The sequence below is a fragment of the Scomber japonicus genome, unplaced genomic scaffold, assembly GCF_027409825.1.
Source record: "Scomber japonicus isolate fScoJap1 unplaced genomic scaffold, fScoJap1.pri scaffold_607, whole genome shotgun sequence".
Taxonomy (NCBI): Eukaryota; Metazoa; Chordata; class Actinopteri; order Scombriformes; family Scombridae; genus Scomber; species Scomber japonicus.
The window spans coordinates 6556-18608 of record NW_026518657.1 but is presented as its reverse complement, the minus strand read 5'-3'; the positions used below and the strand labels follow the sequence as shown (position 1 = coordinate 18608).

The 12053-nt window shown below is 48.7% G+C and overlaps 1 protein-coding gene across 1 annotated transcript; it reads right to left on the bottom strand.

Annotated features, from left to right (window-relative positions):
* Positions 1-8999: 8999 nt before the first annotated feature.
* LOC128354801 (forkhead box protein J1-A-like) lies at positions 9000-11746 on the bottom strand. Its single transcript, XM_053314955.1, has 2 exons — positions 11201-11746; positions 9000-9863 (listed from the first exon to the last, which is right to left on the bottom strand). The coding sequence occupies exons 1-2, from the start codon at positions 11744-11746 to the stop codon at positions 9000-9002; spliced, it is 1410 nt and encodes a 469-aa protein (XP_053170930.1).
* Between the last annotated feature and the right edge of the window lie 307 nt (positions 11747-12053).

Sequence of the window (12053 nt, the reverse complement as noted above, 5' to 3'; positions counted from 1 at the left end):
TTCTTTCCCTTCCTTCCTTGCTTCCCTCCCTCCTCCCCCCTCCCCTTCCTTCCTTCCTCTTTTCCTTTCTCCCTTCCTTCTTTCCTCTGCCCTTCTTTCCTTCCTTCCTCTTTTCCTTTCTCCCTCCATCCCTCCCTCATTCCTTCTTCCTTCCTTCCTTCCTTTCCTTTCTCCCTTCCTCTTTTCCTTGTTCCCTCCCTTCCTTCCTTCTTTCTTTCCCTTCCTTCCTTGCTTCCCTCCTTCCTCCCTCCCTCCTTTCCTTTTTTCTTCCTTCCTTCCTTCCGTCATTTCCTTTCTCCCTTCCTCTCTTCCTTGTTCCCTCCCTTCCTTCCTCTTACCTTCCTTCCTCCTTTCCTTCCTTCTTCCTTCCTTTCCTTTCTCCCTTCCTCTTTTCCTTCTTTCCTCCCTCCCTCTTACCTTCCTTCCTTCCTTTTCTTCTTCCTTCCTCTTTTCCTTGTTCCCTCCCTTCCTTCCTCCTTTCCTTCCTTCCTCTGCCCTTCTTTCCTTCCTTCCTCCTTTCCTTCCTTCTTCCTTCCTCCTCGCTCTTGACGGTTTACTGGTCACTCCAGAATTTGGCTTTGTCACGACGCTCCTCCGCCGGCTCATTCTTTCCTTCCTCCTTTCCTTCCTTCTTCCTTCCTCCCTCCTTTCCTTCCTTCTTCCTTCCTTTCCTTCCTCCCTTCCTCCCTTCCTCCGCCGGCTCATTCTTTCCCCTGAAACGCCGACAAAAGAGCGTTCCCCCGGCCTTGCGTAATGAATGAAGAGCCCTCCCACTGTTTCCCTGGGCATTGTTTCCTGGTTGTTACAGAGAGTGTGTATTGCTCGCTAAGCCTCTGATGGATGTCGGATTACCCCTCCGCCTGTGTCTTCCTGACAAAGAAGGCATCGGCCCGCACTGCAACAGAGAACACACACACACACACACACACACACACACACACACACACACACACACAGAGAGAGAGACACACACACACACACACACAGAGAGAGAGAGGCAAACATGCAAACACACACACACAGAGAGAGAGAGACACAGAGAGAGAGAGAGAGACACACACACACACACACACACACAGAGAGAGAGACACACACACACAGACACAGAGAGAGAGAGAGAGAGAGAGAGACACACACACACACACACACACACACACACACACACACAGAGAGACACACACACACACACACACACACACACACACACACACACAGAGAGAGAGACACACACACACACACACACAGAGAGAGAGAGGCAAACATGCAAACACACACTCAAACACACACACACACACACACACACACAGACACACACACACACACACACACACACACACACACACACACACAGACACACACACACACACACACACACACACACAGAGGCAAACATGCAAACACACACCGTCGTCGTGCATACAATGATCTACAAATCTTTGTCCTGACCCCGAAACCTCCGGCTCATCAGCATCCATATGGTGCTGACACATTATTGACTGTCTGATAGAAGGAAGGAAGGAAGGGAGAGAGGAAGGAAGGAAGGAAGGAAGGGAGAGAGGAAGGAAGGAAGGAAGGAAGGAAGGGAGGAAGGAAAAAAAGGAAGGAAAAAAGGGAGGGAGGAAGGGAGGGAAGGAGGGAGGAAGGACAGGAAGGAAGGGAGGGAGGAAGGACAGGCAGGAAGGAAGGGAGGGAGGGAGGGAGAAGGGAAGGAAGGGAGGAATGACGGAAGGAATGGAGTGAGGAAGGAAGGAATGAGAATATATTAGAGAATTATGGCAAAAATGTCTAAGTGGTGTAACCATAAAACCAGTAAATAGTCAATAAAACACCATATCAACTAGTTTGGCATGATCTTACATTATAACTTTTATATTAAATAAAGCTAATGGAATACTATTGTTCTAAATATTACATTTAATCTGGGTAACCATGGAGACCAGTAAGTCATTATTAGTATAAGTCCACTTAAATACACTGTAAGTGGCTAAAAATGGTGCAAATGGCATTTCAAATGATATAACATACATATAATATGAAACTATTTTAACTATAACATATTATTGAATTGCTCATCTTGCCAGCTCTTATTTGTTACTGAGCTTTTTATAAAAGCTGTTAAAATGTTTTTTGGGGGTTATATCAGAACATTAAGCAAACAGCCCATAAAACCTGAGAGACACTCAGATTGTATTTTATGGTGTTGATTTTTCATGTAAACGCTGCGACAATAAGATAAGACATGTCTTCACTTCCAGAGCAACACATACTGTAGAGGAACATTAAGACTAGAGCTGTCAGCGTTAACGTGTTAATCGCGATCAGATTAATGCAATCCATAACACGTTAATTTATTTTAACTGCATTTTAATGTGTCAAGCCTTTTTGTCCCTTCTACTCCCCCGTAGACGGCTCCTCTAGCTGTAGCGCTATGCTTTGAAGTGGCCTCCTGCAGTAAACCTACCGCGCTGATGGAAAGTAAGAGAGCTACTGGACTTTTGAACGGCTTGTTTAACTTTAAAACACTTCCAGACGCTTCAGTTGACAAGTCAAAAGTAAAATGCAACCTGTGTCAAACGGAGTTTAACTACCACCGGAGTACGTGGAGTTTGAGTTAGCACCTCCACGCTAAACACCCAGGTACAGCCAAGCCAGCCTCAGCTCCACCAAAGGACCATTTTGGAGTGTGGGAGTCGCAGCAGAGCCGTGATTGATTCCCAGTTAAGACACTCTGGTAAGAAATGCTTTACATTATGGGCTTAAAACTGCCTTCAAATGGAAAATAACAGGATTTTAAACATGCAATTCAAAACGCCATTAATCGTGATTAACTATGGAAATTCTGCGATTAATCTCGATTAAAAAAAATAATCGTTTGACAGCCCTAATTAAGACACATACTGTAGAGCAGGGGTGTCAAACATGCAGCCCGGGAACTTGTCCTTTAACTAAAATATGTGACTAGTTATAAACAGCTTTCTATGAGGTATTAAAGATCTTTAAAAGTCTTAACTTGAACCTTGTATAAACCCTTTTTTTTAAATATATATATAAAGTTGAGTTGAGTAAAGCCATCATGAAGAATAAAAGCCGTTTTAAAGAGGAAGTGTTTTCCTGACAGCAGTGAGTCGGTCTCTGCTGAAAGGTGAAAGTGAACTTTTACAAAAACCGTCACCGTAATAAATCTGAGGCTCCATCCAGCCTCTTTCTGTCTCTTCACCACCGCTCCACAGCCCTAATCAACCCCAGTAAGACCAGTAACAGACCCTCACCCGTTCACGCCCCCCCCACCCCACCTCCACCTCCACCCCCACCCCCACCCTTCCCCAACCCTACATGACAATAGTACCAGCAGTCACCCAGGAAACAGGCCTTTCATTAGCTGTGTGATAAAAAAGATGTATTCCCCTTCGTCTCTTCTCCCTCCACTTTTTCACATCTTGTTGTGTCTTTCCTTCTTTCATTCTTTCTTTCTTTCTTTCTTTCTTTCTTTCTTTCTTTCTCGGGAACCTGAAGATAAGCTTAAACTGGCTCGCTAACCTTCGTTTCGTAACACACTCTCTCCTAAAGGAATGCCAGGGGAGTCGTGGGGCAACGAAATGAGACACATCCTGCTCCTGAGAACGGATATTTTCATCTATTTTAAACCTCCCTGAATTTATCTGCCTGAACTTTAACACAGCTGCAGCTCTCTCTCTTGTTCATCTGCAGGATTATTGTACAACTGACAAAATAAAACGTATGGAAATGTCACAACTATAATAACCCTGAGCAGGCACACACAGGGTAAACTGTATGGGGCCCGTATGTATTGTTTCAGAAACATGAGTTTATGTGGGCCCCATTTAAAGTCTCTGTAAAGTAAGAATAAATATGTGTTCTGAGTTTGACATACCACAGAAAAGTGTGTTGTTAACCACCCTGCCAAATTTGAATGATTAAAAAAATCGCCAAATATATGAAATTAGGCTTCAAAGTTGTGTAAAAATCAGCCTCTTTCTCTGCTCCCAAACGCTGAAGCCCCGCCCCCTACCAAGTGTCACCTGTCAATCAAAGTCACCACTTCTACCAGAAACATGGAGGCTAGGTCTGAGAGCCTTCTGGTGCTAGCTCGGTGGCTAACATGGTGGCTAACTTGGTGGCTAACACAGTGTCTAGCTCAGCGGCTAACACGCTGGCTAGCTCGGCGGCTAATACGGTGGCTAGCTCGGCGGCTAGCTCTCGGCGGCTAACACGGTGGCTAGCTCGGCGGCTAACACGGTGGCTACCTCAGCTGCTAGCTCGGCGGCTAACACAGTGGCTACCTCAGCTGCTAGCACGGCGGCTACCTCAGCTGCTAGCTCGGTGGCTAACACAGTGGCTAACTCAGTGGCTAGCTCGGCGGCTAGCTCAGCAGCTAACTCAGCTAACTCTAGACTGTTTTAGTAGTAGTAGTGTGCGCTGAATGTATTTATACCTGTCTATGCTTGGGACCCATATTTGCAGCCCAAATTTAACCTGTTTGGGGCCCACATGGACATGCTAGCTGGGGTATCACATAAACGTAACCATGTGTCTGATATTATGACTTACAGTGTTAACATCACTCTGGTACAGTGTTGGGCTGATAACGAGGAAGGCGAGGCGGCCATCGGGAGAGACGGGACAATTCCTGGTAGACCGGCGATGTCATGAATACTCTGCAAACCGGCCGTCGCAAGCTCCTATGTGGGTGACACTGGGTCAGGTCAGTGTAATCCATGATGTATTTATGTTTTTCCTTCCTTCCTTCTTTCCCTCCATCTTTTTAATGATCCGGCCCACATGAGATCAAATTGGTCTGGACCCTCGAATGAAAATGAGTTTGACTCCTCTGTATTAAACACTGTAAATGATCCCAATAAAAAATAACATCTAGATTCTGGTTAGAACTTAATCTGAACATTTTTAGCATCTAAATATTAAGATTTTGGCTCATAATGTAAAAACACAGTATAATCAGTATAATCAGTATCGTCCCTCCAACGCTCCCCGTCAGTTGAACCGTGCTGTAAATGGCTGCATCACCATCTTAGTCACATTGGGTGTTGGTGTTTTAGCGCTTTCAGTTTGCAGCGTTTCTGGGTTGGAACGATAGCGGTAAAGGTTAGCGTTTCAGCGGGAGGCTCCTCTTACCTGCAGCCGTCAGCAGAGCCAGCCAATAATACCTGCATCAGGTTACCACGGGCCTCTCATCTAACCTGCCTCACACATTACTATTATGAGCCCTGCAATCCAGCTGGAGAGCTACAAGTCCAGCAGGTAATAGCGGTCCAGGGGGGCATGCATGGAGCTGAGGCTGTGTGTGTGTGTGTGGTGGTGGTGGTGGGTGGGGGAGGAGGAGGGAGGAGGAGGGGGAAACATCAGCTCCTCTTTCCAGGAAAAAAAAGCACTCCAGCTGGGCATGAAGGTGCAGGATGCTGCCTTTCCAGCAGAGTGTTGGGTGTCCATCATAGCGAGGTGTAGCGTTACAGCACTTTATCTTTGCCCTTCATCTCTCAGCCGTCATTACCTCATCATCAGTGACCACAGACAGACCTGCTGACAGCGAGCCCGTCTGCTCACGAGAGAGAGAGGGGGCGGGGGGGGGGGTCTTAAATTCTACGACGTATTTGCATTTGATTACGCCGGCTTTTATCATTTGACTCTGTGAACGCGAGCCACCTTGCTAATCTGCAGCGGGGTCAGGGGGGGGGGAGAGACGGTGTGGTCTACAGCGGGTGCAGACAGGCGGTGATATATGGGGCCGTGGGACACTTGTCCCTGTTAGACCCCACACCGACCTAATGAAGGACCACAGACCCAAGCGCCATGGGGAACAAGAGTCTGACTGAGCACAGACAAAGCCCTGAAAGAGAAACCCAGCCACCCCCTGCTACTATTACCCATCCACTGCCTGATCACAGCGAGAGCCCCAAAAGAGATGAGCAGGAAAAGACAAACGTAAATCTCACACAGAGGCACACTAAAGGGGGGGTAAAGGAGGGGCGGGGGGCAGGGGGGGGGGGGGGTAGATAAACAGGGAAACGTATCATTCAGACAAGCAAGATGCACTAAAACTTCTTTCTTTTTCTTTCTTCATGTTGCATCATCATTGGCAGCAGAGGAGTAATATTACATCTATCTCTCTATGCTAAAGCTAGTCGGGAACAATAACTCTGACTTTATTCTGCTTTCTTTACGCTCCCTTGGCTTCTCAGGATTAGCGATTAAGCAATTAGTCTATTAACAGAAGATATGTTGGACTCTTTCTTCACCAGGTGCAGAAACGTCGTGGCTCAACGAAGCGCTGCAGAGTTTCATTTTGAGCTCGAGTTTGTTGGTTTGACTGATTTTAAAAGTGTTAATGAGCGGGACAAGACAAATGTAAATCTCACCCCAGATAGCATGCGAATGTGGGCCACTTGAGGCAATGATCCGGCACTGTAGGCATTCTTCTGGCCCGGACAAAACAGACGTGAACCTAAACTGGCCCATGTAGTAAATGCTACATTTGGGCCAAATATCACAAAACGAATATGGCCCATCTTTGGCCGAAATATGGCAAGTATGGCAATGACTAATCCGGATGTGAGCCTAAAGAGGCCCACATATAAGGAAACATACTTGGCCCACCTTTGTTGAAACATATTTGGGCCAGTCTTGGCCGAACTGGTTTATTTGGTGTGTTTTTGGTTGACATCTGGCATTGTGATGGCTTGGTTATGGCCCACTTTTGGCAAACATGAGCGGACCGCCCGAGTGCCATCATTCCATGCTGTATGTGGGCCGGATGAACATGTCAGGTGTGGGCCAGATATGGGCCAAAAGAATTTTGGCCCATATCTGGGACACAGAGGCACACTAAAACGTATCATTCAGACAAACAAGATGCACTAAAACTTCTTTTTTTTTTATTATTGTCAAAGAAAAGTAGAAAATAACATAAAAACAGGGAAAGTAAAAGAATCTGACGCCAACATTTACATACAGGACCAATCATGAGGTAAGATGCAATTCATTATAAGTGTTATTTGATCGAGAAGAGCTAATAATAATAATACACTACTTCTTTTTTTTTTCTCCATTTTTTAAAACATTTTTTTTTTTTTACAAAGAGTCACTAGTGGAACAGACGTCTCTCTAAAGTAAACTGCATGAGTACCGACTGAATGTAAAATATGACGACGAGCTTCCCTGTACACTGATTGCACTTTCACACATTCTTCAGAGGGGGGGGGGGGGGGGGGGCAGGAGCGACTACCCCTACCATCAAGTCAAATTAAAGTTAACACTACTTGTACATTTACAAGCGGCCACGAGATCTTTTGTTCATTTACTGCCCAACGAAAAAAACAAAAAGAGACATTTCCTCTTAACGCCGCCGCCCTGTCGAGTCCCAAGTGTCGTTTCTTGGCACGTAGAAGGTCAGGTATTCATTTACCCGGCGCCGCGGCCTTTTCTAAAGTGAGCATTTTTTAAGGTCTTAATAGTTTTTTGTTGGGAGAGATTTTAGCCCGGAGCTGTTTCGTGTCCATTTCTGATAAATCCTCTACCGCAGGGGTGTCAAACATGCGGCCCGTGGGCCAGAACCGGCCCGCCAGGGGGTCCAATCCGGCCCACTTTACTTCCTTCCTTCCTTCCTTCCTTCCTTTCACCCCTTCCTTCTTTCCTCTGGCCGTCCTTCCTTCCTTTCTCCGTTCCTTCCTTCTGTCTGTCCGTCCTTCACTATCTCTCTTTCCTTCCTTCCTTCCTTCCTTTCTCCGTTCCTTCCTTCTGTCTGTCCGTCCTTCACTATCTCTCTTTCCTTCCTTCCTTTCACCCCTTCCTTCTTTCCTCTGGCCGTCCTTCCTTCCTTTCTTCCTTCCTTCCTTTCTCCGTTCCTTCCTTCTGTCTGTCCGTCCTTCACTATCTCTCTTTCCTACCTTTCTTCCCTCCTTCCTTTTGCCTGTCTTTCCTTCCTTCCCTTCTTATTTCCTTATTTCCTTCCTTCCTTCTTTCCTTCCTTCTTTTTAATGATCCGGCCCACATGAGATCAAATTGGTCTGTATGTGGCCCTTGAATGAAGATGAGTTTGACTCCTCTGCTCTACCGCTTTGCATCTACTGCTCTACTAGAAAGTCAAGAGAGAGGGTGGATGCTATACAATAAGGTGAGTTAAAATGGTCCTAATATTTGTACAATGCATAAAGAGAAGAGAGTTAGTACCAAAAACCCCACACGCACAAAAAAAAAAAAACTACTACAGTAAATCACTCGTACACCAAACGTCATTTGGCAAATAAACTCATTAATCGTCATGGTAACGCTGCTCTCACAGGCTTCACAGTCCATTCAGAGACTTTACCCACCGGTCTCTGTGAAGCGGATCGATCGCTCCTCTCCCTCTCAGTCGTCCGTCACCATGAACACACCTTCACGATGTAAACACTCCAGCCGGCACGTCCATGTGGGCCCCGACGTGGGTTAAATGTGGGCTACGTGGGTGCTGAGTGGGCTTGAATGGTTTCAGTAACGTGTGAAGCCCATGTGGGATGACTGTATGAGCCCCATAAGGGATGGAAGTGGGCTAAGCGGGTAAATTGTATTGGCTCCATATTGGTTCAGAAACATGGGCCCCACCTGAAACCCAGTCAGAACCCATTTGAAGCCTAAATGGGCAAATCACAGGTGTGGTCGCCATGGAAACTGAGCCACATTGCAGCCCAAATGTAACCCGTTTGGGGCCCACATGGACATGCTCGGCCCGGGCAGAGACTGAGTTGTGTCGTCGTCCCAAAAACAATCAGATTTTAGTTTGTCTGAAGTCAAACGAGTCAACGTGATTTACCGCCGCTGCTGCTGCACGTTGTGGCGTCTTTGTTCGGTAGCCTCCATCAGGGAGAGCCGGCATGGATCGGACAATAAGAGCCGCTCGAGTTTAAAAAGCTTAAAAACAAAAGAAAAAAAGGAGTCTGCTATTCCTCAGTAGCGTCGCCAACGAGGAGCCGGAAAGCGACTATTCCTCAGAGGAGGGTGTCGATCCGGGTGCTGGGGTCTCCGCCTAACGAGTCCCCGAGGTCGAACAGCTGGTCCAGGTTGACGGTGGAGCTACAGAGGTAGTCACTGCGGCTCTGCTCCTCCTCCTCCTCCGGCCAGGGGCTCTCCAGGAAGGCCGTGGCCAGGAAGGTCTCCTCGTCAAAGTCCGACACGTCGTTATTCCTCTGGGTCTCCACCAGCACGTGGATGTCTGCCGTCCCGGCGGGCGCGTCGGCGGGGGAGATGTGGGTCCCCCGCACCGTCAGGTCCTCCTCTTTCATGATGGGGCTCAGCGGTTCTCCTCCGTCCAGGCTGAGCTCGCCGCTGAGGGCCGAGTCCAGCAGGGCGTCCCAGTCGAAGTCGCCCTTGAGTGGTCCGATCTCCTTCTGCTCGTCCACCACGCAGAGCAGCGGGGAGCTGGAGCGCCGGGGGGCTTTGGCGCCGCCGTTTCTGGAGCCCGGTTTCCTTTTGTGAGCCCCTCGACCTCGGACCGCCGGCCAGGACCCCAGCATGGTCCCCTCAGCCAGATGTGGGTCCCAGTTCTGGTCGGCGCCGGTGGCTTCTTCAAACTCCCGGAGGAGCCGCTGGGACTCCGGGTTGACGCTCAGGCCGTGACTGCCGGCGGGGCTGCAGGGGCCTCGGGACGGCGGCTGCAGGTTGATCCGGAGCCTGTTCTGCAGGGCCGGGTTGATCTGGACCGGCGGCATCCTCCTCTTCTTGTAGGCGCCGCTCAGGAGGCGCTCGGCGTACTGCGGGTCGATCTTCCAGAAGCCGCCCTTCCCCGGCTCGTCCTTCTGCCGCGGCACCTTGATGAAGCACTTGTTGAGCGACAGGTTGTGTCGGATGGAGTTCTGCAAACAGAGACGACAGCTCAGACACCGGTTCCGCTTCGTTAAAGGAGCAGATCAGAAATATATGATGTACGATGAAGCCCGAAGCTAATAAACTGCATCTACCGGCAGCTCTGAAGGCCTGAAGGGAAATTAATCCACATCTTTGTTAAATCCAGTTTCAACACAAACTCAACTGAACAGCAAATCATCGTCATGTTGCATCATCATTGGCAGCAGAGGAGTAATATTACATCTATCTCTCTATGCTAAAGCTAGTCGGGAACAAGAACTCTGACTTTATTCTGCTTTCTTTACGCTCCCTCGGCTTCTCAGGATTAGCGATTAAGCAATTAGTCTATTAACAGAAGATATGTTGGACTCTTTCTTCACCAGGTGCAGAAACGTCGTGGCTCAACGAAGCGCTGCAGAGTTTCATGTTGAGCTCGAGTTTGTTGGTTTGACTGAACTAACAAAATTTTAAAGTGTTAATTTGTGAGTTTAACAGATGCTGGCAGGTGGTAGGTGGATTTTAACAACTTCATACAGAGTCAGGCTAGCAGTTTCCCTCTGTTTCCAGTCTTTATGCTAAGCTAAGCTAATTAAGGTATGTCCCTGAAATGTTTAAACTTTCTTTTTTGTTTAATTAAACTGATTGTACGCTCAGCTGTAGTGAGGCAGGAAGTACAGCTGCCTGAGAATCATACACCACCTTTAAAGCAGTGTGTACCCCCCCCCCCCCCCCCACCCCCCCCCCCAACCCCCCTTCTCTGAAGTCCAAATAGAGCGGTGACCCGATGACCCTTTGTTAAATATTATCTGCCCCATGTACTGCCTTACAATAACAGAACGCTCTGAGCCAGACGCTGACACACGGGAGTACAGCGAACAGCTTCATCAATCATTCATCCTGCAAAATTAAACTTTTCCTTGAGAATTCCTGAACGTTCAGAGGAGAAACCTGCTCCTTGTTTAACGTCTTTTTACCCGAGACATGAACAAAAACACAAAAAAGCAGAATAAAGTGTGAAGTTAATGCTTTCTGTAAGGCTTCGTGGAATGGAGGAAGTATTACTGCTTTGCCTCAGGAGTTATTAATTACCCTCACAGCCAAGCCACTAATACTTTTATCAGAGTGTGGCAGCAGGCCCAGACCTCCTCTCAGTGTTTTGTGTTCTGCTGAATAAATGTTCTTTAAATAGAGAAATGCGTGCGCCCAGCTGTGATTTGACCTCACAGCTGAGAACAGTGAGGCTGCAGCTCGACGTGAGAACAGAAACTGGTTTTCACACAGAGCACAGAGAAAGTGTTGGGAGTGACACATCACTGACGAGAGGAGCTTTGTGTGTGCGGCTCACCTGCCAGGTGGGGTCGGCGTGCCGGTAGTAGCAGAAGTTGTCGGTGATCCACTTGTAGATGCAGGACAGAGTGATCTTGGTCTTCTTGCTGGCCTGCATGGCCATGCAGATGAGGGTGGCGTAGGAGTAGGGAGGCTTGATGTGCGCGTTGGTCTTGTAGTCCACCTCGTCCGGGCAGTGACCGTGAGCCACGATGCCGGGGAGCGTCTGCATCCTGCTGTAGGCCGCCGCCGTGGGCTTCCCCGGGGTCAGCGGCGTGCCGATGGAGGCGGGGTCCGCGGCCAGAGGGGAGGCCGGGGCCTCGGAGCCCAGCTGGCGGCGGGCGAACAGGTGCGGCTGGTGGTGCGGCTGCTGGGGCCCGTTGGCGCCGAGGATGGAGAACTCCTGCAGCCACTGCAGGCTGGTCAGGCTGTCGTCCAGGCTGACGGAGCTGCAGCAGCCGCTCACGCTGCTGCCGTCCCGCTCCTCCGTCTGCACCGTCACCACCTCCTCCTCCAGACCCACCGAGCCTTCAGGCCACGGGTCAGCACAGCTCAGAGACAGCATGGCTCCTCCAACACCGCTCTCCTCTCTGTCACCCCAGTGCCTTCTCTCCTTATCTCCTTCTCTCCTCTCTCCTTATCTCCTTCTCTTCTTCTCTCCTCTGTCCTTCTCTCCTCTCTCCTTATCTCCTTCTCTTCTTCTCTCCTCTGTCCTTCTCTCCTTCTCTCCTTCACTCCTTCTCTTCTTCTCTCCTCCTGGCAGGAGAGAAAATATACATTCAACTTCAACAAAGTGTGAAAGAACACTGTGTGTGTGTGTGTGTTTGTGTGCCTTTGTATGTGTGTGTGTGTGTGTGTGTGTGTGTTTGTGT

Bases quoted from the DNA above. Each gene is read 5' to 3' on its own strand.
- LOC128354801 (XM_053314955.1), bottom strand. From the start codon at position 11,746: ATGCTGTCTCTGAGCTGTGCTGACCCGTGGCCTGAAGGCTCGGTGGGT. The intron at 9,864-11,200 runs GTGAGCCGCACA...CTCTGTTTGCAG, and splicing joins ACGCCGACCCCACCTGGCAG to AACTCCATCCGACACAACCT.